At 52.8% G+C, this 26,953-nt stretch overlaps 1 protein-coding gene across 2 annotated transcripts; it reads left to right on the plus strand.

The window, feature by feature from the left end:
* The first annotated feature begins 1,192 nt into the window (after positions 1 to 1,192).
* On the plus strand, positions 1,193 to 26,953 carry LOC133356804 (protein Wnt-7b-like). Of its 2 annotated transcripts, none has more exons than XM_061574498.1 (4): positions 1,193 to 1,860; positions 10,484 to 10,710; positions 16,919 to 17,211; positions 21,688 to 26,953. In XM_061574498.1, exons 1-4 carry the CDS (start codon positions 1,790 to 1,792, stop codon positions 22,168 to 22,170), a joined length of 1,074 nt encoding a protein of 357 aa, XP_061430482.1. In that variant the 5' UTR covers positions 1,193 to 1,789; the 3' UTR covers positions 22,171 to 26,953. The 2 variants fall into 2 exon arrangements, with proteins under 2 accessions (XP_061430482.1, XP_061430483.1); XM_061574499.1 differs by having other exon boundaries at positions 16,919 to 17,199.

Below are 26,953 nucleotides of genomic sequence, written 5' to 3' on the forward strand. Positions count from 1 at the left end.
TACTCGGTGGTTGTGTGGATGTCAGCAGTTGGGGTGATGCTGGCCCATTATAGGGGCCCTAAGCAGAATAATTATTTTTTGGGGGGTGGGCCCTCCTCCCGTGGAGCGATAAACTCCCAGCGAGAGAGATATGAGCACGACATGGAGGTGGAGCGAGATGACAGACACCAGCGGTCGTGAGATGAGAGAGGAGTGATGACAGAGATGACAGCCACGATCGAGATGAAAGATTCATGAGCGTGTTAATGTCCATTTAGGTTTTGAATTCGAGCTGACTTTTGGTTCACCGCTAATTTACGTGAAATTTATGGACCCTTGGGCTGCTTGGGACCCCAAGTATTGGCTTAGTATGCTTATTGCAAGCGTCACCACTGAGTGTCATCACACGAGGATGGGCGGTGTTCAACGTAACTTTAATCATAGTGATAAGAATGCACGTATTCCCATTTGTTTGCCACGGTGCAAAATTCGCCGAGTCTCAAGAACCCCTTTTCAAGAGGGTCCTACTGCATCGAGATCTTTGGCCAAAGTCCATTAATGAGTTGCCTGGCTTCGAGTGGGAGGAAATCTGGGAACGGGGAGAAACCCCACCACGAATACGACGCGGGTAACGCTTAAAACTCCGCACAGATAGGTTCAAGGATGCAACGCTGTGAAATACTAACATTGCCCGGCCACCTCGTAGCTCTCTGGTCTACATAACACCTCATGGGCCCTGGTAGTTTCCCGTACGAGTGCGAACCAGGCTTAACAATTAAATCCGTATTATCTCACGATATTGGCCACATTGAGGGCCCATTTGGGTCAGCAGTAGTATTACCCATTAAGGCGATGACTATTGTCACGGTGACGATTATTATCAGCATCATCGCTTCACCCGCGCACACAAGCAGACAGCTTTTCGCTGGGATGAGCTGAAAGTATTCGTGGTTTGATCGTTGCATTTTTTAAAATATTTTCGTGGTTTAATCGTTGCATTTAAAAAAAAATGTTCATCCAATGCACGAACAGCAGTAGCAACCATTCCGTGTAGCACCACACCTCGCCGAAGCTCCCACGTGGCCGAACGCGCACACGGTTCACTGCATGAATACTGATAGGGGAGGAGGAGCAGGACTCTGGGAGGGGAGGTAGGGATGTAGGGAGGGAGGGAGGTAGGTGGGTGGGTGAGTGAGTGAGTGGGAAAGAGCGAGGGAGGGTGTGTGTAGAGAGAGAGAGAGCGCGCGGGAGAAACGGAGAGCGAGAGAGACACAGAGACACCAAACTCCGGTGGAAGTCAGAGCAGACTTTTGCCTCAATGCGCCGAGACTCCGAGACCCCTCAGCTCCAGGGACGCGGCCACCCCATGCTGCCCCGGGCGAGCATCGCGAACCCAGGAGAAGTCGACCTGGAGGAGGAACTCTCCTCTCGTCCCGCGCCAGACTTCGCCGCCCTCAATCTCGCCGGTGTCACGAAAGCAGCAGTCGCCGCGTTTTACTTAAACGCCTAAAAGGGAATTATCAACGACGTTTTTTTTTCTTTTTTTAAATACATTTTCATCTTATTCCAAGAACTGTCACGTGCATCGCGCACTCGGTCACAGGACCCGCGGCGCGCACTCGGGAGTGCGCGCGCGTGCGTGTGAGTGAGAGAGAGCGAAACAAAACGTCTGTTGCGTTTGAACTTTTCACTGGTGGAGCCGGGAGTGGAGCCGGGAGGAGGTGGTGCTGGCGGCTGCGAGGTGGCCCCCGGTGCTCGCGTGTAAACCCGAGCGGCTTTTGGGCTCCCGCGCGAGATTTTTCGCCCAGCGATGAGCCGGGACCTCCAGCGCTGGCTCCCGCAGGTGTTGATGTGCCTCGGCCTCGTCTACTTACGCATTGGGTAAGAAGGAGAAGACCCCCCCCCCCCCACTCTCCACACCCCCCCCCCCGCGCGCGCACACTGCTCACACTCGGCTCCGATTAAGCACGGTCGGATACGTACGGTGCGAAAGAAGTTCAACATACGTACGTACATACACGCGTGCTCATCTCCATCACTGCTTACACGCTCATCCATCGATCCCTCCGTCTCTCCGGTCCACCAAAATCTGTTTTCCTACTCACCTGTCCATCGCTCTGATAACAAAACAGATACGCAGACAACGCATCTCTTTCATATGTTTGTCTTTCCACGTAGCATGAAAAACGCGTTTCTTTTTTAGCACGACCGATACGACCCACGAACCCCTGTGAGTGAAATCATTTCGACACTATCGATTAAGTCGGTACAAGCAGACTGTGCGTCGGTTTTGATATCCCGTGTCCCATCGGCAGAGTCGGACTTGCTCGAATCAATCAATGCTGGTGAACTGGCAGGTTTTAATCGCTAAGGGCCCTCTCTTCAAGACGCGGACTCGAGATCGACTCACACTTGTGTAATGCAGAGAACCCTAATGCAGCTCCGTGATACATCAGTATCTAACCACCTTTCTCTCGAACTCACCCCCCATCCCCCCGGGGTTCTCAGTTGGTTCCGCAGAAGCAATTTCGCCCAAGCTGAAAGGCGCGCACAGCGCGGTGAGCATAGGGGAGCCCTTGGTGCCAGCGATGAGAAATGCCCCCCCCCCCACCCTATGTTCAATGCCCCCCCCCCCCCACCCCATGTTCAATGCCCCCACCCTCTTGGTAGTCCGCCGCCTGGGCCCGGTTCGGCACCCTGGAACCCAGAATAAGAATCAGAATGTTTATTTATACGCGAGCTGTAAAGCTTCATTTTGTTGCACAGATGTCCAGTAGTCCGGCGCAGTTGCACCGCCTGCTACCACACGCCACTTGGCGCAAAGTCTGAGTCTCGAGGCTATCGTCCAAGAGGTTCCTGCGGAATTTGTACGTTTGGTTGATTTCATCAGTGAGTTGTTTGGCTTCGCATGGAAGGAAACCAGAATTGCACGGAGAAAGTCCACATAGCCGCCGAGCAACTAACACTTAAAAGCTCCGCACAGAGCGGTGCGTTTAAATCCACCTCGCAGGCCAAGAGCCAGCAACACGTGATGTTATTATTATTCGGCACGAACCAGGCTCAGCGCTGCTTAGCTTCGAGCGCACGCGTGCGTGTACGCTCAACTTCTTTCGCACCGCGCATAGACAACCGTGCCAACCGGAGGTGCGTTGCTGCTTCGGCGGCGAGCGTGTGATCCTGTTTACGCGTTGCAAGAGCTCACCGAAGCGGAGCGGAGACTTTGGAGCCAAATCTGTGGCGTGCGTAGAAGTGGGCTCCCCGCATTCACCAAACACGCGCTGACCACCAGCGCGGCGAAGTATGGTCGAGTTAACCCCCACGCATCCCCAAGGCGCTGGGGGAAGCTGGCCCTTCCTCCATCCAGCAGTGGGTTGGCAAAGGGGCTCTACACACGCGTGTGTGTGTGTGGGTGTGTGGGTTTGTGTGTGCGCGAAGCTGAGTGGTTTGACTCGAGCATTGCATGTTGCTCGGGGTTTAGCAGGCGAGTGGCAGAGTCATTCTCACACGAGTGGGCAGAGACAAAGATGCCCCGTGTAGACTTAACGGACTGTTGGGGCAAGTGCTGTTAGCGAGCGCCTCTGAACGCCGGCACGGCTTTTATAGGAAGGAGGGGGGGGGGGGTTGACGGGTAGGTGGCTAACATCACGCACGCCTGGCCGCCTTTGTCTCTCCCGTGCCGATATTTACACATCGCACCAGATAGTAATTTGAGGCTGAGTCGACCTAAGGAGCGGTCCGAGATCGGTTTAGATACTCGTCGCCGGTGTTGCTGGGTTTCGCAGCGCGTTGTGCTAACCGCTGCGCCACCGCCCCCCCACAAGTTTACGCACACGCACAGTCACTGGCGGAGCCAGTGGGGGGGTGGGGTGGCACGTGCCCCCCCAATGATCCGATCGAAATCCAGAATTTATAATCCATAATTTCGATCGGATCATTGGGGTTTATTAGTAATAAATCGGTATTTTGCGACCCCCACTGCCACTGTGTAGCATATTATTACGTGTCACGGACTTTATGAGATGATAGGACAATAGTCTGAGTCCATAATTGGCAATAAGTAACGGCAAAGCGGTTATTAGTGACTCACAGAATTGTGCGCAGTTGCGTATACAGTCCACGACTTCCCTGAAGGCATTCACCTTCAGCGAGCGCGATGCCGATCACACAACGCGGTTCGAATTCGACCCTCGATCGATGGCTGCGCCATCGCCGCACACGCGTCGAATAAAAAGCAAGGGACAAGTCCTTACTGACTAACAACTTTTATCATTTTTCATTGCTGGAGGGGTTGCCACCGCCTCTACCTGAAAATCCTGGCTCCGCCATTACGCACAGACACACAGGTGTATTATTCTCCGAGTTCATCTTGGTTCTTTCGGTAAAGTCACGTAGAATGGAAATAATAAAATAATAAAAATAAAACAATAAAATAATTCTCACGACGTTTCGGCCACAACGCAAGCAGCCGTCCTCAGGTGAAGAACAGGTCTGTCGAGAAGACAGAGAAGACTGCAGTCTGTCAGAGTCTGTCTTCTCGACAGACCTGTTCTTCACCTGAGGACGGCTGCTTGCGTTGTGGCCGAAACGTCGTGAGAATAATTTTATAATGTTTTATTATCATTATTTTATTATTTCCATTCTACGTGACTTTACCGAAAGAACCTTGAAGATGAATCCCTGCAGTCACGAAAGCTTTAAATCCAAATTTATTCTCCGGGTGATAAAACCTTCCGGATAGTAAGACGCACCCCCCCCCCCGCCCCCCCAAAGTGGTGCCCGCTGTCTGTGTACAACTATCCAGATGTGGCTCCCCACTAGCACGCCTCCCGGATTATAAGACGCATCCACAACTTTTGGCTAAACGCAGATAACCATCCATAATGCAGGGTTCTTTTTGAGGTTAGATCGCGTACATTTATAAATGTGTCGTTAAACCCACCACCACCCGACACAGCCAACTAGTAAGGTTTGTCACATAAACAGAACGTGGCCAATTCGTTACTAGTACAGCACTAACCGGTGTGTGTTGGAGAGCCAAGCCACAACATTTACAATCTGAGTACGACGTTTCGCCAGTCATTACAACCAGCTTCATCAGGCGGCAGGCATATTTGTGGAACAGGTGGACTTCTCCACAAATCTGGCCGTTGGCTGATGAAGCTAGTGTCTGGGTTAGATTGCGTAATTAACGTAAATTACGCGATCTAATCTGTATTATGGATGATATTTGTCGCGAATGCCTACTACGTGTTAAACAGATAAGTATGATATCACAGACGATCGTGATGATGGTGGTGAATATCTAACGCCAATTCTCACTATGTGCGGAAGAGATGTACCGGTCGAGGGAGATATTTTACCACTCCACTGCTGGACGAGAGCCTCTCCACGTCGTTCGTGTTGTGTGTGGGGACGGGGGAGGGGGGAACCGTGCCGGATGATCCTAGTAGCAAAAGTAGCTACAACACGTGTGTAGTAGCTACAACACACGTGTGTAGTAGCTACTACACGTGTAGTAGCTACTACAACACACGTGTTGTAGTAGCTACTACACACGTGTTGTAGTAGCTACTACACACGTGTTGTAGTAGCTACAACACGTGTAGTAGTAGCTACAACACGTGTGTAGTAGCTACAACACGTGTGTAGTGTAGTAGCTACAACACACGTGTTGTAGTAGCTACTACTACACGTGTTGTAGTAGCTACTACATGTGTAGCTAGGGGCCCCGCACTTTCAAGGGCCCCGCGCTAAATGCTTTCAAGCTATAAATTCCGGTTCAGTGATTCTGCACTTGCTCTATTACTATAGTACTATACCGCCTTCAACTTTTATGAACGGCTGGGTGTTTAAGGTTAGCGATTTGTCGTATTATCTGTGGCTGTATAGCAAATAAAAATACAATTACTTTACTGTGCAAGTAAAAAAATAATATTTTTATATATGTATTTTTTAAAATTTAGGGCCCCTTTATAACATATGCTACAGGCCACGCACGAGCTTAATCCGGTACTGGCTGGGGGTATATTTGACCATACTTCACCACGCCGGTGCGCGCTGGTGAAGGCAGGACGCATCTTCGCTTGCGGGCATGGCGCAGTACAGCAATGGATGTCGCTTGACTGCTTCCTGCTGCCCGCGTAGTCCTGCAAGCAGCAACAGCAGCAGCAGTAGGAGCAGCCTACAACACCTGTTATGCATTGTAGAGTCAACCCATCCAAGCGCGAGTCAGGATCAGCGCTGCTTAGCGTCCGAGATCTCACAAAGTGTGTCCGTGTCTCTGTGTGTATTCGTGTCTGTGTGTGTCTCCGTATCTGTGTTTGTCTCCGTATGTCTGTGTGTCTGCGTGTCTCTCTGTGTGTATTCGTGTCTGTGTATCTCCATGTCTCTCTGTGTATATTTGTGTTTTTGTGTGTGTTTCTGTATGTCTCCGTGTTTCTGCGTGTGTATTTGTGTCTGTGCGTGTGTCTGTGTGTGTTTGCGTGTCTGTGTGTGTCTCCGTGTCTCTGTGTGTGTCTCCATGTATTTGTGTGTGTCTCAGTGTCTCTGTGTGTGTGTGTTTCCGTATCTCTATGTGTGTCTCTGTGTGTGTCTCCGTGTCTCTGTGTGTGTCTCCGTGTCCCTGTGTGTGTCTCTGTGTGTATCTCTGTGTGTCTCTGTGTGTGTCTACGTGTCTCTGTGTGTCTCCGTGTCCCTGTGTGTGTCTCCGTGTCTCTGTGTGTATCTCTGTGTGTCTCTCTGTGTGTGTCTCCGTGTCCCTGTGTGTGTCCTCTTTTCCGCGGGAAAGAATCTCGACTCTTAGAACTCAGCTATGCGTTACAGTTAAAATCGCGGATAATAGGATTAAATAGAGCGGCGGTTAAGAGGGGTTTTCGCGGACCATTTAGCTTTTGGACTGAAAACTTTCGTGACTGCAAAAAAATCATATTCTTTGTTCTTTCGGTAGTCACATAAATAGAAAAAAATTTGTAAATAAAAATGATATTTGAAATGTATTTTTGTACATTTTTAAAATAATTTTCAAATATTTTTTGTATTAAATTTTGGTGTATTTTTTTTTCTTATTTTTTTTGTTCTATTTACGTGACTATACCGAAAGAACCAAGAATATGACCATATAGCTGCCGCGGATAATAGGAATGCGGGTGCTGTATTCAGTACTGTGAATTCACTGGCATATATATTGTAGTCAATTTTGTATTACTTTGTTGTTTTGTTTCTGACTTTATGTGAACGAAAGTACACAAATTCGCCCATTTTCTCATTGAAAGTAGGTACATTTCAAAATACCACTGCCCTGGTCACAAAAGCAAAGTTTGTGAGGAATAATAGCTATTTTCTGTACTTTTGAGGCATAAGAAATTAGGAAATAACACTATCCAGGAACAAAAAAAATTGTTACACAGTGTTATTCAACGGACTCACACATGCCGGAGCATTGATAGCCTCTATTCATGCACACTGTGTTGAGTGTAGCTGGGATTAGCCTCTATGCATGTGTAGTGTAATAGCGCCAGCTGGTGGACAGTAGCGGCAACTGTAGTGTGTTGGCAGAGCGGAGGAACTGGGGCAAGGGTCACGGAGGACCCCGTCTGGAGGCCCCTGGAACCTGCTAGCGGGTTCGAGAAGGGAGGCGCGGTCAGAGCAGAGCCAGGCTGCGCTGGTAGCATAAAAGGAGCCAAGAGCGGGGAGCTCAAAGCTGCCGGTTCTGGGCGTGGACTCATCTCATCGTTGCTGTCGTCTCGTCGCCGTCGTCGCTGCCGTCTCCGCTAGATATTGCGCTACGAAGGATAGTAGCTGGCTATCTCAGTCAGCGCCATCAGTGTTAGATGGCTGGTGTTGTGTACAGGCTAGGCTAAGCTTCTGTGGAGAGTGTGTGGACGAGTCCGTAGTAATTGTTAATAAAGAAGGTGCCTCCTATAAACTCTGTCTCTGAATCGTTGACACTACAACTGGTGTCAGAAGTGGTTGGAAAATTTGACAGGCATTAGGGTATAAGTTACAATGTCGAAGCTATCCAGGAAGAGGAACCCACCCGTAGTGTCATCAGAAGACGAGGATGGCGAGACGGTCATCCCTCCGACAGCCTCGGGACCTCAGTTAGAAACTCCGTGGGCATGGGAGTGGTGGCTGTGGATCAGCGGGAGAGGGGCACTGATCCTCCTGAGTCGCGAATGGGGTGGCGCGAGGAGGTTGGCCGCCTCAACCTGCTCCCCGTGACCATCAGCCAGCTGGTCACACAGCTCTCCGCGTCCGCACCTGCCGTCCAGGGGACGGTGAGTGGGCCGCGAGGCTCGGCGAAGCTGCCACTTGCAGCAGCGATTCCCACGACGGAGACCACGCGATTGCCGGGTGCCATTTTGCCCGTGGAGGGCACGGCATGGCTGGCAGGTGCCATTTGGAGTGAGACGTGGGACGATGCTAAGGCGGTGCTACAAGGGACCGTATGCCGACCATGATGGTTGTCTCCCGTTCGGGAATTTGTGGCGGCGGGAGACGATTTTACGGCGTTCCGTCATCGCTTCGAGGCAGCTTGGTTTTCCATCGGGTGAATGGAAGAGGATGCCCTGCGAGCCCTACCGATGGCCGTCGATGACGATACGTTGGTGGCATTCAAGGCCATCCCGGAAGGTGATCGGTCAACTCTCCAGCGGGCATATGCCCAAATAGTCGGAGTCTTTGACACGCCATATAATGCCCGCAGGAGATTTTTGCAGCGGAAGTGAGGGAAGGCCAAGACGCCTCTCGCTTTTCGTAGGACTCTGCTGGCGTTGGGACAGGAGGCATATCCCCACATGGACCGGATGGCGCTCGACTCCCTAGCAGTGAAGAGGCTGCTATCTTTGGCACAGGAGTTGGGGGTCGTCCTGGCGATCATGGAGGACGATGAGTAAACGTCTTTGAAGGTGGCCCGGTGGATTCATGCCCACAATAGCATGCAGCAGTGACTCAAGGTGGCGACTTGGACTGGAGACGCCGAGGCACAGAGACCCAAGTGCCGGGAGGTGGAGATGGTGGCTGCGGTGTACGGCTATGGGCTGTGCTTGGAGGGGCTTCTTCCGAAGGCCGACGGGATGGAGTTGGTGAGAGTGGCTGCCCCTTCCACCTTGGAGACCCACGGCCACCTGCTTCAGGTGTGGTCGGCCGGGCCACGTCGCAAGAGAGTGCCGGGGTATCAACGCGACATCGGTAGCGCCACCAACGCCCTCCACCCTGCCGGCTTTTGCCCCCCAAGCCCCACACAACCCAAGCCTGTGATGCCGGAAAATTTTCCGAGGTCGCCGTGTGTGAGAAATCTAAGGCTGGAGCCTGGTCAAGTGCTGCTAATGAATCCAGGGAGGGGCCATGCCCTTTCGGCTGTTTTTTGTGTATTCCTCGGAGCCCCACAAGAAGTGCAAGATCCTGCCCAAGGTGGGGGACCGGCGTCAAGGACCAAGGCTCAGATGAGCAATGTTCCAGTAAAGCGGACTTTCTCTTGTACTGTGTGATTGGGAAAAATTACGTGTTAAGGATAATGGGCACTGAGAAGGGGTTTATGGTGCTGCGTGTTTTGTGTTAATGGTTGTTGTTGTTGTCGTTGATGGGTATTTTTTGCCTGCGCCACGCGCCGAGTGTCACATCTGTTGTGTTGTCGGTTGGCGGGGGTGCCGCGGTTGTGCTGTGTGCCTGCGTGCACGCCGACATGCTCAGGTGGAGCAGGTGTTGGGTTGTTGGTTTGCTGGGAGTATCGCGACTATGGTTTTGGTTGGTTGTTTTTTTTGTGCTTTTTGACGTTCCTCGGTTGTGGGAGTTGCTCTACCTATCCACCCGGTTGCGTTGCTGTGTATCAGCCGGGATGGCTGGTTTTTTTTAAACAAGCGGGGGGGGGGGGGGGGGGTGATGTAGTGTAATAGCGCCGGCTGGTGGACAGCAGCGGCAACTGTGGTAGACAGACAGTACACACGCCGGTGAGGGTGTGCACGGTGTGTTGGCAGAGAGGAGGAACCAGGGTAAGGGTCACAGTGGACCCCATCTGGAGGCCCCTGGAACCTGCTAGCGGGTTCAAGAAGGGAGGCGCGGTCAGGTGCTGGGTTGCATTAAAGGAGCCGAGAGCGGGAGCTCGAGGCTGTCGGTTCTGGGAGTGGACTCGTCTCATCGTTGCTGTCGTCTCGTTGCCGTTGTCGCTACTGACTGTCTCCACTAGATATATCGCTACGAAGGATAGTAGTTTGATATCTCAGTCAGCGCCGTCAGTGTTAGACATGGTAAATTGGACTTTCATGGTAAATTGGACTCCCATGGAAAATTGGACTTCCATGGTAAACCGGACTTCCATGATGAAATGGGCTTCCATGGTAAACTGAACTTCCATGGTGAATTGCACTTTCTTGGTAAACTAAACTCCCACGGTAAATTGGATTTCCACGGTAAATTTGACTCAAGTGGTAAACTGGACTGCTGCTGCTAATATTGCAGCTGATGACGATCCGCGTGCACCCCCCCACTCCCCCTCCCCTCTCCCCAGGGCCTTGTCGTCCGTGGTGGCGCTGGGGGCTAACGTGATCTGCAACAAGATTCCGGGGCTGGCGCCGCGGCAGCGCGCCATCTGCCAGAGCCGGCCCGACGCGATCATCGTGATCGGCGAGGGGGCCCAGCTCGGCCTCGCCGAGTGCCACTTCCAGTTCCGCCACGGCCGCTGGAACTGCTCGGCGCTGGGCGACACCACAGTGTTTGGACAGGAGCTGCGAGTCGGTGAGTCACACGGCGGCGCTCGCTGACAGCACTTGCCCCAACGGTCTGTTAAAGGCTATACGGGGGACCTTTGTCTTTGTACTTTGGTGGTGGCGGTGGTGGTAGCGGTGGTGGTAGCGGTGAGCTCGCCGCGCTACAAACCTGAGTTCGATTCCCGCTCACGACCATCAGCACCGGTGACGATTATCTGAACCTGTCCTATACCTCCCCTAGGTCGACTCAGCTTCAAATAAGTACCTGGTTCGGTGTGTGAACATCGCAACAAGGGAGAAATAGGCGTGGTGCTGGTCACCCACCCCCTCGTGTGCCGTGCCGGCCTTCATAGGTGCTCGATAACAACACTTGCCCCAACAGTCTGTTAAGGCTATACGGGGGATCTTTGTCTTCAGTGGTGGGGTGTTTGTGGTGCATCGGTCAGTCATCTTAGTCGGCCAATCCATGGCCCCTGGGTCTGTCCCGTGACCTCCTGTCCGCGAGCCTTCGACATTTCACCTGGCCTCAATGTGCACCGAGCCTGGTACAAGCGCCATGGTGACGTCACCGCCACTTGGTTGCGAACAGCGATTTTATATTGTTGCTGCGTGTGATGTGTGAGCTATGATACGATTCCCACTCACGGCCAAAACAGTGGCGAATATTTGAACAGGTCCTAGACCTTCCCTAGGCTGACTCGGCCTTCAACGAGTACCTGGTGCGGTGTGTAAACTTCAGCACTGGGACGACAAAGGTGATCGGGCATGGTGTTGGCTACCCACCCACTTCGTGTGCCATGCCGGCCTTCATAGGTGTCCCGCTAACAGCTGTTGCTCCAACAGCCTGTTCAGGGCTATATGGGGGGGGGGGGGGGTCTTGGTCTTTGTGAGCCCGAGTAGTGCGTATATGCCAAGACCAGCCTAACCATAGGACAACCACTGTTGATGAGCCACAGAGTGGTATGACTGCCGTTAATATAATAACCCAATGTGTCCTGACTTTTTTGGGCCACCCCTGTAAAGAGTGGTCTGACTGGAGAGGTCTCACTCTGGCTTGGCTGTGTAGCGCTGTGTGCCAGCTGCCTGCCAAGGTAACTCCACACGTAGCACCTGGACCTTCTCATCCGCAAATATTGGGCCTTCTCTCTACCCTCGCAATTAAAAAACATAACCCCCAATGCAGAAACGCCTACGCCGGCATAGGCCTTACAATCCATCCTGTTCATAATAGAGGTTTTTTTGGGTTAGATCGAGGTAATATATATGTGTCGTTAAACCCGCCACCACCCGACACAGCCAATTAGTAAGGTTTGTCACGTAAACAAAACATGCCAATTCTTTGCTAGTTCAGCACACCGGTGTGTTGGAGAATGCTCGAACGGTGAATGTTGTGGGTTTACTCTCCAACACACCGGTGTGCTGAACTAGTATCGAATTGCCATGATTTGTTTACGAGACGAACCTTACAAATTGGCTGTGTGTCCGGTGGTGGCGGGTTTAACGACACGTTTAATATTCACGCGACCCAAACCCAAACAGACCTCTATCATGGACAAATTAATTTGGGTCGCGAAAGCCAACGCGCTGAGCAATCCATTCTGTGTTTTAGATTCCGAGAGGGTCTGAGCAGAGTGCCTTCAGCAGGCGAGGAGGAGGAGGAGATTGCGACGACTGTGTTTGCGTTGTCCACGCGTCCAAACCGCCGCACGTTTCGCGCAGCTTCCGTGTGTCCCGCTTCTAAGGGGGGCTCAAGGAAGTGGAGCCCGGGCTAGAGAGGGGATGGGGCCGTCGTGCCACGCAGAGGCACCTGGAGCCCCTAGTCGTCTCGCCAGGCACTGGGAGGCACCGGGGGGGGGGGGGGGGCTCGTGAAAGACGTTACTAGGCAGTGGAGGCAGCTGCCCTCCACAAACAAAAAGGACACGCGGAGAGAAGCTCGTAACATTTAGTGGAGTTACACGGCGGCTAAATCAACGAGTTTGGTATGTTTGTGGTGCGCGTGCAGATCGCCTCGGTCCGTTAACCCGTAACACTTGGGTCTGTCCCACGACCTCAAAGTGTCGGTAGCCTAGAGCAAGCACGTGGTTATGTCACTGCCATTTATCTGGGAATAGCAGCAGCTGGTGGTGGTGGTGTTTTTGAGTCCCCAAGTAGTGTGTGTATCTCAGTGGTCTTCATGTGCACATGGATCTCTGTCCCAGTAGTGTGTACACGTATGTGTAGCGGTTGCTCCTGAACAGCACTTGACCCAACGGCCTGTTCAAGCTTTACGGGGGGCCTTTGCCTTTGTAGCGGTTAGCGCGCTGCGTTACGAACCCGGCGAACCGAGTTCGATTCCCGCTCACGGACACCACCAGTGGCGATTATCTGAACCGGCCCTGTGCCTCCCCTAGGTCGACTCGGCATCAAATGAGTACCTGGTGCAGTGTGTAAAATCATCGCCACTGGGGGAAACAAAGGCAATGGGGCGTGGTACTGGCCACCCACCCCTTTGTGTGCCGTGCTGACCTTGATAGGTGCTGCTCGCTAAACAGCACTTGTCCCAACAATCTGGTCAGGCTATACGGGGCATCTTTGTCTTGGCGTGGTCCCCATTGATTATAAGGAAATCGCCTTGAGCGCAACATCCATTGAGGCATGTCCCTTGCTCGGCGTGCCTGTGTAACGTTACAGCGCAGCGACCTGACCAGTTGCTCCATACGAAGTCATCTTTACAGCAACGCCTGCACTGGCTTGAAGCATTCAGGCTGACCCGGCCGCGTGATACACCCTGGGTTCAACCGGGCAATATTGTGCGAGGAGCTCACAGATCATTGGAAGCTCCAAGCACGATCTAGTTTGAGACGCCATGGTAGCGAGATGTTAACGGCATCGCCTGGTATACAGGAGGTCGTGGCTTCGATCCCGACCTTGACGCCTGCTGTATAATTGGGGTTTCCATGTTCTTCCCGTGGTCGCGTAGATTTTTTTTCCGGTCCTCCGGTGTTTCCCTCCAAATTTAAAAACGTGCGTTTAGAGCGTATTTGGATGCTGTAAATGTCCACGTGACAAAGCCACTTCCTTGAGCTGTCATTTGTGGCCAGGTCGCTGCTGAAAAAAAAAGATCTAGATAGCTCAATGGGGCCTTACCTAGTAAAACAAAATAAAAAATGTAGTTGAATAGTTTTCGTTTGGCACTGGTACGTGCCGAGAGTGGCAGTTGTTGCCCTGTTTGTTCCCATCACGTGTGCGCACGACACGCAAGGGTTATAGTTCCCGGTGTGGGTACATGGGTGAGCACGTGTGTGTGTTCCATGCGTGTATGCGAGTGCATTTGACCTAGCACTGTGTGTGTGCCTGCATGCGTTCTATTCGCATGTGGGGAGCGACGGCGCAGAGGTTAGATTACATGAACCGGTCCTATGCCTCCCCTAGGTTGACTCAGCCTCAAATGTACGGCGTGTAAGCTTTGCCGCTGGAGAGACAAAGGTGGACAGGCTTGGTGCAAGTCACACCCACCCCCTCGTGCGCCATGCATCTCAGACTAACACGGTTGGCTACGTACGGTGAAAAAAAAGTTCAACATACATCTGTAGTGTGCCAGTTCACAGACACTCGTAGGAGGTGCTCTCTCTCTTTTATTCCGGCCTTCACAGCCTTAGGGGACAACCAACATGCTACCAGACCCACAGCTAGAAGAAGGCAAATATCACAACGACGACGATGGCACGCCGCGTTCCACTCCAGCTCGCAGCAGCCCCGACTGTGAGTCGGAGCTCGCCCTTTTATCCTCCCCAGCGTGGCCAGGCTCCGCCCTCGGCCCCGCATCCCTCTGGATCCTCCAGAGGGCTCTGTGCCTTGCCCACAGGTGCAACTGGTAGAACGGGCTGCTACCCCCAATTCTATTGTCTACCAGTCTCCCAGCGGCACGCGCTAGTGACTCATTCCATGTCACTACACATGCTTGCCGGCCTTCATAGGTGCTCGCAAACAGCACGCGCCTAAACATCACGTGTAAGCTACATAGGGGATATTCTTAGGTTTTTTTCGGTAAAGTCACGTAGGTAAAAAATTAAAATTAATAAAAGTAAAATAAAAATAGAAATCACGACGTTTCGGAGGCAACACAAGCTTCCGTCTTCAGGTGGAACCGTCACAGCCCGACAGCTGTATCAAGTAAATGAGAGATTACAAGAGATACCTACGTGACTTTACCGAAAAAACCTAAGAATATGAATCCTTGCAGTCACGAAAGCTTCAAATCTACATAGGGGCTCTTGATCTTGGTGCGCTCCGGGAGGCTTGCAACAGCGCGTCTCGGTAAAGTGCGAGATTCGACAGCACGCCTATCCCAGCTGTTCATCAACGTGGCCATTCAGCAAAGTGTCGCAATTCGATTCGCGTGAGAATTCACGTTTCGTCTCGTTTGCGTTGCATGTTGTTATTGTTTTTTTCTTCTTGTCCGTGTCGCTCGTACACGTTTTTTGTTCACCCCATTAGCCGAAGAAGGTTATCAATCGCAACCGCTTGTCCGGTTCTTTCGCACGCGATCCGACGCAGTGCATCGTGAGCAGAAGGAATCCATTTGAAGAGACGCATCGAATGCGGACACGCCGAGGTCGTGAACGAAATATAACACATCGATGGTAACCTGCAAAAGTTTGCTGCATGCAGAGACGCAGGCTTGGAATTACACCTGCCGACAAAACAGAGAGAGAGGTGCACGTGGGTTAGAGAAGACACATACAAACAGGTGGATGACATCACCCAAAGTATTGAGAAAAGTGATTGGGGCTTGGGCAGGACGCGTCAATCAATCAATCCGAGATTTGTCACGCGCCACGCTTAGCAGCAATCTGAGATGGAAGGGGCGGGCGGCGCTGAGAACATTCAACCGAAGGCGAAGAGCAGAACAAAAAACAATATTATTAGTCCGATCCTAAATCACCGATCGTCGCGGCTGAGCAGACTTTCAGTGCAGCAGAGCCTATTCCAAACCACGTGACTGCCGGTGAGAAGCTGCGTTCTGCTGACCTAAGCCGAGTGGATGTTAAACTAAACTGAACATTTTTTTTATTTCCTGGTAAGGCCCAATGAGCTGTATAGTTCTTTTTCAGAAGCGATCCGGCCACAAATGAAAGCTCACCGAAGTGGCTTATTATCATCACGTGGAAATGTATAGCAGCCAAATACTCTAAACGCGTGATTCTAAACGTGGAGGGAAAACCGGAGCACCTGGAGAAAAATCCACGCGACCACGGGGGGAAAACATGCAAATTCTAAATATACAGCAGGCGTTCGGGTCGGGATCTAACCCACGACCTCCTGAATACCAGGCGAGGTAGCTAACATCTCGCCACCGTGCCAGCAGGTCCATGGCGTCACTGGAAGGGTCGATGTATCGATGGTCAAGCATAATAACGGAGTGGCATTCAAGGAAGTGAACGCATCCGAGGAGATGGAGCTGTGAAATCGGTGCAATCACAAGGTCGTCAGAGGGGACGACGGCTTGGACAGGCCTTCATCCAGCAGTGGATTGGCCACCACTGATGATGATGATGAATAAATGCGTCCTTACACACCCACTTGTTAGAGTGAAGTGTTTGTGTGACCTTCAACAAAGGGCTTGGGCGATCTGGCCAACTCACATTACCGGGTCTGACCCGGCGTGATGTGTGGGTATGTGGTGCTGTTGGGGCGTCCTGTGGGGAGCAGTAGCGGAGTGGGTAGCGCTACGAATCCGACAGAGACCCGAATTCGATTCACGCTCGCTGCCAACACCGGTGACGATTTGTCTGAACGGGTCCTGGGCCTACCCTAGATCGACTCAGCCTCAAATGAGTACCTGGTGTATGATATGTAAACATCGCCACTCGAGAGACATAGGCGGCAGGTCAATCTTATCAATCCTTGATCGTTTCTGCGTGGATTAAATATCGGCCGTTCTGTAGGATTCTGGGTTAGGGGGGTGTGTAAAAAGTCCGCGTGCGTACAGGGAGAGGGGGGTGGGGGCTCAAGTTCTGACAGATGTTTGCGTACCTACTAAATGGATGTGCCCCTAAGCCAGCCGTGATAATTGGGAGGCGTTCGTGCGGTTGTTCACGTCTCGTGCCGCTGCTGCTGCTGCTGCTCCTGCTGCTGCTGCTCCTGCTGCTGCTGCTCCTGCTGCTGCTCCTGCTGCTCCTGCTGCTCCTGCTGCTGCTGCTGCTGCTCCTGCTGCTGCTGCTCTTGCTGCTGCTGCTGCTCCTGCTGCTGCCAGGGAGCCGAGAGGCCGCCTTCACCTACTCGGTGCTGGCCGCCGGCGTGGCCCACGCCGTCACGTCGGCCTGCAGCCGCGGCAACTTGAGCGAGTGCGGCTGCGACCGCCACAAGCAGGGCTTCAGCGAGGCCCTCGGCCTCGCCGGGGAGCGCGACGAGGGCTGGAAATGGGGCGGCTGCTCGGCCGACATCCGCTACGGCCTCGACTTCTCGCGAATATTCGTGGACGCGCGGGAGATCAAGCAGAACGCGCGCACGCTCATGAATCTGCACAACAACGAGGTCGGTAGGAAGGTGAGAGAGCGGCACCCGGCCCCCCCACACACACATCCCCCCCACACACCCCCCCACACACCTCCCCCCACACACCCCCCCACACACCTCCCCACACATCTCCCCACACACCCCCCCACACATCCCCCCCCCACACCCCCCCCCCCCACACACCCCTCCACATCCCCCCCACTTCTTTGGTCATCCGTGGGGGGTTTTGTTGTTGCGCGCGGCCCCCATCTGGGCGAGCGCTGAAGCCGCTCGGTGGTGCTGCAGAGCCGGTGGGCAGAGCCGGTGGTCAGGGCAGGTTGGGGAGAGCCGGTGGGCAGGGCACGGTGGGCAGGGCACGGTGGGCCCTCTCTTCCCTCCACGCTGCCGCTTGCTCGCTCCCCTTGCCGCTCTTTCGCTCCTCCTGTCACGCTGCCATTCTGTCGCTCTCCCTGTCCCTCTCTCCACCACTATCCCTGCCCCTCTCTCCCTGTCCCTCTCTCTCGCTCTCCCTGCCCCTCTCTCTCGCTCTCCCTGTGGCTCTCCACTACTCTCCCTGCCCCTCTCTCCCTGTCCCTCTCTCTCGCTCTCCCTGTTACTCTCCACCACTCTCCCTGCCCCTCTCTCCCTGCCCCTCTCTCCACCACTCTCCCTGCCCCTCTCTCTCCCTGTCCCTCTCTCTCTCCGCTCTCCCTGCCCCTCTTTCTCGCTCTCCCTGTCGCGCTCCCCACGCCGCCGCCAACCCTGTGAGTGATAGCGGCGGCGTAGGGAAGTCTTCACCCAGCAGCGGATAGACACTGGCTGATGAGGCTCCTCGTGATGATCATCATGACAGCTGTTGATAATGGTAACGATACCAGCTGCTGCTGCTGCTGCGGCTACTGCTGATGATGATTTTCCTGCTGCTGCTGTGACGACGACGATGATGATGAGGATGATGATGATGAAGAATACACTGCCCTCGGCATTGCATTCTTCCACACTAAGTCACAGGTAACTGCCAAACCGGAGTCGCCACGTGTGGCAGGGCACGTGTCTCTGCCGGGGCTCATTGAGAAGTCGATCAGAAATGTTGGCAGCAGTGATCTCGAAGGTCTGAGGCTCGGGCTGGGAGGAAACAAAAAAATGTAAAATACATTTGTTCATGTTACCAGGTAAGGCCCACTGAGCTATGTAGCTCGTTTTCAGAAGCGACCTAGCCATCACGAATGACAGCTCAACGAAGTGCCTTGTCACGTGGACATTTATAGCAGCCAAATACTCTAAACGCGTGTTTCTCGCATAAAAATCCACGCGACCACTGAGACAGAGAGATATGAAAACTCCAAATATAAAGGATGTAAGGATGTTATAAGCACCCTTAGCAATCACACAGGCATCATGGTCGGGATCGAACCCACGACCTGCTGGACACCGGGAGAGGTAGCTAACAGAGGCTCTAGGAGGTGGGCAGTGGCAGGGGGCGACCTCTCACTCGACCTCCTTCCCATGGGTGCTGCTCATGCGGATGGGAAGGACGGCTCGATCTGATCTCTCCCTGCCTCTCTACCTGCCTCTTCCCGCCTCTCCCAGATCGCACACGTAGCCACACAGGTGCAAGGTGGTAGTGGCGGGCTATCGAGTCATGCCTCGCCATCTCTGAGCCTCCCTCCTGTCTCCCTCCCTCCATCCCGTGTCTCACTCCCTCTAACCTCCTGACTCACTCTCCTTAGCTCACTGCTGTCTCCCTCCCTCCATCCCGTGTCTCACTCCCTCTAACCTCCTGACTCACTCTCCTTAGCTCACTGCTGTCTTCCTCCCTCCATCCCGTGTCTCACTCCCTCTAACCTCCTGAATCCCTCTCATTACCTCCCTCCTACGCCTCCCTGTTCCGTCCCTCCCTGGCTCCCCGCTCGCTTCCTTCTGAAACATCGCCAAGCGTCTGCGGCCGTCTGGAACGCTCTTTCGATGTTTGGAAGCCACTGGAGCTATGCGATTCTAAATCATTGAGATTGAAAACGCATTTCTTTAAAACTGATTTTTATGTTGAGATTGTTGTTCTTCTCTCGCACTTTCGATTAGCACGGTTGGATACGTACGGTGCAAAAGAAGTTCAACATACATACATGCAGGAGGGTGATCACTGATCGTTGCAAAGGTTCACGGTTCTAATCCAGCGGGCCATCCTGATTAATACTGCGTGGTGTAATACAACTAAACTTTTTATTTTATTTTACTAGGTAAGGCCACTGAGCTATATAACTTTTTTTCAGAAGTGACTGGCCTCAAATGATAGCTCAACGAAGTGGATTATCGTGTGGAAATGTATATCACCCGAATACTCTAAACGCGTGATGTTGATTATAAATGTGGAGGGAAAATCGGAAGACCCAGAGAAAAAGCCACGCGACCACAAGGAGAGAGACACGCAAACTCCCATATATACAGCAGGCGTCAGGGTCGGGATCGAACCCACGACCTCCTGTATACCAGGCGAGGTAGTTAGCATCTCCTAGCCACCATGATGATGATGATAGTGAGAACACGCAATCACCAAATATACAGCAGGTGTCAGGGTCGGGATCGAACCTACGACCTCCTGTATACCAGGCGAGGTGGTTGACATCTCCTCGCCACCGTGGCGCCCCTGGCCGCAATGCCACTACGCGCCGTCTGCTTCACGGTGGACGTGAGAGATCCCGTGACGCCGTTGGCAAGATTATGCCAATGGGGTGTTGGCGTCAGGGTCCTAATTTGCCACATTTCAAAAACGACACCGCAAATTACACGGCTGGGATTACGCAGCCAGCAATAAGTGCCTCCCCCACCCTCGCTTCCCTCCGTGCCCCCACCGGGCCAGCAGATTCGTTGCCCAGGCCACTCTCTCACAGGCGAGACGATCCCTCGTCGCTCGAGTTCTCGCCGCGTTAACACGGATCGACTCGAGACGTCATTCCTGCGTCGCGACGCTGCCTCCATCGTTGCCGCCCGGCCACCCCGACGCGCAAAGACTATTTTGCGATGCGAAACGATCGACGTTTTTCTTTTCTTATTCAAATTGACGACGACTATCGCGATGTCGGTTTAGCGGAACTTCGCAGTCGTACATTGAGCCGTTTCGCTGCGGTGTGCTTCGCCGCTCGTCCCAGTGCGCGTAACGGCGGCCTTACAATCTATAGTATAACGCACGTGCTACGAGTTTCAACTAAATATCAAAATAAATAAAAAATCAAACTACGAATATCATTACTCGACAAAAAAATTTACACCAAGCGCTCACTTACTGGCTGATAGGTATTTACTTAGACATTTTATTATCGTTTTTGTTACGTTGTAAATATAGTGTCAGCAAATAAATAACCGAGCCAAGACAGCGGAACGCCGTGGCGGCGAGATGTTAACTACCTCGCCTGGTATACAGGAGGTGGTGACGCCTGCTGTATATTTGGAGTTTGCGTGTCTCTCTCCCCGTGGTCGCGTGGATTTTTCTCCGGGTGCTCCGGTTTTTCTCTCCACATTTAGAATCAACAAAATGTGTTTGGAGTATTTGGCTGCTATGAATTCCCACACGATGATAAGCTACTTCGTTGTGCTATCATTTGTGGCCAGGTCGCTTCTGAAAAGTAGAATATATAGCTCAGTGGGCCTTACCTGGTAAAATAAAAAATAGTTTCGTAGTTTTACTTTAGTTTAACTCCCAGTAACTACCCAGTACACACCCCGGACAAATCCCCAAGTGAACTCGGACTCAACTTTGCGTCTCTCACTTGTCTCACCCTCTAAACGCCTCCATAGTCCCACACAATCAACCACACGTCCACCTAACTGCACATCCACGCAACTCGTACAAACACACATCCACCCACACGATCAACCATACACGTAGCTACCCACACATACACACACCAACACACACAAGCATCCAACTACACACCCACACAACCAATTATTCACAAAATCACTTACCCAAACACATCCATTTACCATAATACTCACCCAACACACAAACGTATCTACTTACGAACACTTTCACCAACACACCCAACGACTTCTCATCGACACACACTCATCCACACGCCAATCCACACAACAACCCACCCACACACCTCCATACCCCCCAACACACCCACAGACACCTCGATACCCACCCACACACACCTCCATAACCCCATACCCACCGATACACACCCACACACACACAAAGACAAAGATCCCCCGATAGCCTTAACAGACTGTTGGGGCGAGTGCTGTTAGCGAGCGCCTACGAAGGCCGGCACGGCACACGAGGGGGTGTGTGGCCAGCACCACGCCCGACCACCTCTGTCTCCCCCGAGTGGCGATGTTTCCACACCGCATCGGGTCCTCATTCGAGGCTGAGTCGACCTAGGCGAGGCGCAGGACCGGCTCAGACAATCGCGACCGCGCGTCTTGGCCGTGAGCGGGCACTCGATCTCGGCTCGCCGGGTTTCGCGAGCGCAGCGCGACGCGCTAACCCGCCACCGCCGCCGCCGCCGCCGCCGCTCCCCGCAGGTGCTGGAGGAGCGCATGAAGCTGGAGTGCAAGTGCCACGGCGTGTCGGGCTCGTGCACGACGCGCACCTGCTGGACCATGCTGCCGCGCTTCCGCGAGGTGGGCCACGCGCTCAAGGAGAAGTACAACTCGGCCGTTCACGTGGAGCCGGTGCGCGCCAGCCCGCACCGGCGGCCCGCCTTCCTCAAGGTGAAGTCGACGCCGCGGAACTACCGCAAGCCCATGGAGACCGACCTGGTGTACATCGACCGCTCGCCCAGCTACTGCGAGGAGGACCCCGCGTCGGGCAGCCTGGGCACGCGTGGGCGCCTCTGCAACCGCACGTCGCCGCACGCCGACGGCTGCGACTTGCTGTGCTGCGGCCGCGGCTACAACACGCACCTGTACACGCGCTCGTGGCAGTGCAACTGCAAGTTCCACTGGTGCTGCTACGTCAAGTGCAATACCTGCAGCGAGCGAGTGGAGGTGTTCACCTGCAAGTGACGGGCGGGGGGGGGGAGAGACAGAGATAGAAAGAGAGAGACGGTGCTGGGATTAAAGCGGAGAGAGTGATGGGGAAATGTAGGTGGAGGAGGGCGGTGGAGAGAGAGACAGAGAGAGATAAGACAGAGGGAGGTGCAGGTGGTGGCGGAAGAGAACGGAAGAGGAGGGCGGTGGCCAGGGGTTAAAGCGGAGAGAGGCGGGGGAGATGTGCGTCGCGGACGGGACGCGGAGGAGACGGGAACGTCGGACGGGTTGGAGGAGAGATGTGCAAGTCGTGGGATGGAGCAGGGAAATTGTGGATGTTACGACTGGCGGTGGGACTTTGAACGTACGGGGCGATCGTGGTGCAGCACCATCATTGTCGGCAGAAGCAGCAGCAGCAACAACAGCTGTAGCTGCGTCAAGATCATTACCATTGTCATAGCTGTTACCATCATCATCATCATCGTGATCATCCTCATCAGCAGCAGGAGCAGCATTAGCAGCCGATAACGCAAGCCAAGAGACTATGGACTCCTCTGTCGGACGTGAGGGTGGCGTGCCAGGGGCGCATGCCTCCTCCGCCCAGGCTATGGGCTTGAGCAATAATTGCTTGATAAATTTGAGCAATAAGGCCACTGTGGGACAATTTTACGCGCACATTTTGGGTTTATATTTCATGGATCCCTCGACCACTCTACATTGGTGGCCTGGGCTACGTAGGCCCTCACCCCAGGCCCGCCCGCACTCCCCTAATATATTAATATATTTGTTAACCAGGTAAGGCCCACTGTGCTCTGTGTCTTTTTTTCAGAAGCGACCTGGTCACATTTGATAGCTCACCGAAGTGGCTTGTCGTCACGTGGAAATTTCTAGCGGCCAAATACTCTTAACTTCACAATTGTTCCCACGCGAACTCAGTCTCGCATTGGTACGAGGTAAATAAAAACGAGTGCCACTTTGTCGGAGAGTCCGCAGTGCTTGTGCTACGATGAAATGGCTCATCCTCGCCAAGGGAATAGGGAATTTCCACCACCCGCCAGAGAGGTGAGCCACGCCTTGGCGTCCTTCTTTGAGTGGTTGGGCCGGCTTGGAAGTTGACTTTTTTAAATAAATGGTAACCACAAAATATCTTTCAAAAAAGATTCTAAAGAGAGATATATTTTCAATATATATAAGGGGCGGTCGAAAATTGTTGATTTCTATTCACTAGGCGTGCAAGGCTGCATTGGGTTAAACCCTTAAAAATCAAATCGTCCGCTCGTGGCTCGTGCATCATTTAGTTCGTTAAAAGACGCGATTATTTAGAATTCCTGCAAATCGTATGTAAGTTATAAGCTCGTGCAACAGTTGGGTTAATGGGACGAACAAAAACAATACAAACGAGACGGGGGGAAAAGAATCCCCGCCCCCCACCTCCCTCCACCAAGAAACAACGCGGACGACAACTCACGACCCCCCCCCCCCCCCCCCACCGAGGAATCAGAATTTCTGCGGGTGTCGAATTGTCACGTGACTACGATAGATGCTCCTGACACGCTTGTAGCCATACGGAGCAATGGACCGTAACACCACGGCACGAGCGTATACTGCACCGGCTGTGTGGTGATAGAAGTAATGAGGGTGGTGTAGGCACAACAACGCAAGCAAGATGCCGGTCTCATTGCATTGTGGGTGGTCGGATTCAGACCTCCGCCGAACCGGGCTGGAACGCGTGGGCACGATTGTGTCGCCGACCGGTGATGACGGAGATCATGGAGCATCTTTGCCGAAACTCGGGACGGAGAGAGGCACCGTCGTCGTGACGCGGTTTCGGGCCGCGTGGTTTTGTGCCGGGGGTATTTTACACGGCTCGTTCTTGAGGTTTGTTTTTGACAGCCCGTTGCTTGCATGCGTCGCGTGTGTACGCGCGCACACGCGTGTGTGTGTGTGCGTGTGTGTATATATATAAGTTATATGGCAGGTTGCACTGGAATAACGTACCGTACACTTAACCGGAAGAGCGTCTCGATTCAAACACTACAAAACTGTATTTTTTCACAAATGCCGCGATATCGTGCGAGTGACACCCGTGTTCGAACTTCTTCATTAGCACCGCACGTAGCCAGCCATGCTATGTGCGACGTCACCGGAGGGCCAGAGGGGTGGCCGTACAGAACATCGGACGACTGAGTTGGTAGACTTTTGTAGGCAATTAATGAACCCTTTCCCATTCCGATAACGTGCATGTACGTCATCAGTTTTTCTTCCAATTCTATTCTGATGACGTACGATTCTATTCCAATGACGTACGATTCCATTCTGATGTCGTGCATTACGTCATCAATTTTTCTTCCAATTCCGTTCCGATGACGTACAATTCCATTACGATGACGTACGTGCACGTTATTAGTTTTTCTTCCAATTCCGTTCCGATGACGTACAATTCCATTCCGATGACGTACGATTCCATTCCGATGACGTGCATGGACGTCATCAGTTTTTCTTCCAATTCCATTCCGATGACATACAATTCCATTCCGATGACGTATAATTTCATTCCGATGACTTACGTGCATGTTAACGGAACGGAATTGGAAGTAGAAGGCCATGCCGGAGGGTGTGTGGCTCAGTTTGGCACCAACCATCGTAGAGTGCGGTCGTGTCGATACATTTCTTTGCGGGTAAGCACAGTACAATGTCATTAAAAACGACGACGCTACACCTCTCTGAATAAAATGAACGCAGATCCGCTTGCGCGTTCCGAGCTTCGGCAGTGAACGAGACACCCACCCTGCAACTTGCAGACGTCTCGGAAGGGAAAAGGGTTAATTGGCCGTGCGAGAAAGGAGGTCAACTCACAACGAGGTCCAGGCGCTTTCTGTCGCTCACTTGCCCCAAGCCTAACCCCAGTGGTGGCCCTCGGCATAATCAAACTAAGCGACTGTGCAGGGCCCCCAAGTGGCGCAAAGGCCCTCCAGATTCGTGAAGAGGGATGAAACATATACCAGCTCAAATTCAAATCCGAATATTCAAAGTCGCAGATTGGCATTAAAGGGGCTAACTCATCCCTCTCATCCCCATCTCGTCTGAAGTCTCTTATGGAGCTTCATTTTTGTCTCTTGGCTATACCTCCCTTATTTCACTCCAGCTGTCTTCTCTGCTGATGATCTCGAGCCTCTGATCTCACCACGTCGCTATCTCGTGTCTATGTCTCTCCTGTCATCTCATTAAGAGTTTATGTATCGAACGGAGGGCCCCCAATGAACCCGCACGACTACTGACCCCAACCCTGGACTCTGAAATCACATTTCCGCCTATTTAGGAACAACCGTTGCAATTATTTGAGACTTCTACCAATTTTGAGGGCATGTGAATTTATATTTCTCCTGAACGTTCAGTTTGTATGGTATGGAACTGTCAGGCAATCTCGGTGGATTGTCAGGCTAGTGGATTGTAAGGCAGTGTGGATGGATTGCCAGGCAATCTTAGCAAAATTGTCGGTCAGTCTCGATGGGCAGTCAGGGAGAGTCGGTGAAAAAATGGGGCCGTCACAGCGACCTGCGAGGAGGCCCAGAAACAGCTCGAAGCATGTCAGGCGATTCGCCCGCGTCGCACCGAAACCGCCGTGCAGCGGTGCATTGTGGGCGACAGAGATTCTACTGATGAATGTCAACTACTGACGGATCGTGAGCGAGTCGACGCATGGGGTGAGCGGGTGGGAGATGAGCAATTTTCTTTTGTTTGTCGTCACCGCCGTCCGATGGGATTGCCCGCGACCTCAACACGGCCACCGAGACGACGAATCTCTCTCTCGCTTTGTTCATCTCAGCGACGCGCCTGGGGGGGGTGGGGGGTGGGGGGCTGTCCCGGCGATGGCGGTTATTTATTTATTTACTTGACGCTATGCGGCGATCTTTGCAGAGAAGTGCCGGTGGTGGCGGTCGTGGCGGCGCGTTGGTGGCGGCTCCTGCTCCGGGCCATGGAGTGGGAACCGCGCAGAGACCGCACGGAATTTGTCGCTCGAATCAAGCGAGGCCAATGACGACTCCTGACGGCTACCGCCCCCCCCCCTCCAACCTGCTGTGCCTTCTTTTTAGCGTTGGCTCTGGTCGCGACTCTGAATGCAGCCCCAGCACAAGGCGACACCCTGACCTTATGAACCCTGATTGTAATGCTAATCAAGCGCAATGTGAGGCTAAACCATAGTCCTGATGCTCACACTATCCCAGTTTAATATGCCACTAAACCATAGCCCTGACTTTAACCCTCACCCAGTCTAACAATCCACTAAACCATAGCCCTGACTCTGACTGTTACCCAGTCTAACGTTCCACTAAACCATAACCCTGGCCCTAACCCTCACCCAGTCTTACAATCCACTAAACCATAGCCCTGACCCTGACTCTAACCTAGTCTAACGTTCCACCAAACCATAGCCCTCACCCTAACCCAGTCTAACATTCCACTAAACCATAGCCTTGACCCTGACTCACCCGATTAAAGACACTCAACGTAAAGCCAAACCATAGAGCCCCCTTGACCCTTTACGTCGACGTTGAATGGAGACGAATTCGAGGCTAAATCAATTCGCAAAAAAAGGTGACGAGACGCAAGAGACGATGCCAATTTCTTTTTAATCCGCGGAAAACTGGGACCAAGTTGAATTGTAACAGAGGCGCATTTTTAAATCTCCTATTCTCTCTTCATTCGTTTTTTTTGTTTTGCCAAATCGGCAGCGGCGGCGGCGGCTATTGTGTATTTTGCAAGCGAGTGTATATTTGGCGAGACGTTATTTTTATATTAAAATATTTATTCACACGCA

The sequence above is a fragment of the Lethenteron reissneri genome, chromosome 55 (genome assembly GCF_015708825.2).
Source record: "Lethenteron reissneri isolate LAM-NWPU_2019-01 chromosome 55, ASM1570882v1, whole genome shotgun sequence".
Lineage (NCBI taxonomy): Eukaryota > Metazoa > Chordata > Hyperoartia > Petromyzontiformes > Petromyzontidae > Lethenteron > Lethenteron reissneri.

Bases quoted from the DNA above. Each gene is read 5' to 3' on its own strand.
- LOC133356804 (XM_061574498.1), top strand. From the start codon at position 1,790: ATGAGCCGGGACCTCCAGCGCTGGCTCCCGCAGGTGTTGATGTGCCTC. The intron at 10,711-16,918 runs GTGAGTCACACG...TGCTGCTGCCAG, and splicing joins TGGACAGGAGCTGCGAGTCG to GGAGCCGAGAGGCCGCCTTC. The intron at 17,212-21,687 runs GTGAGAGAGCGG...CGCTCCCCGCAG, and splicing joins ACAACGAGGTCGGTAGGAAG to GTGCTGGAGGAGCGCATGAA.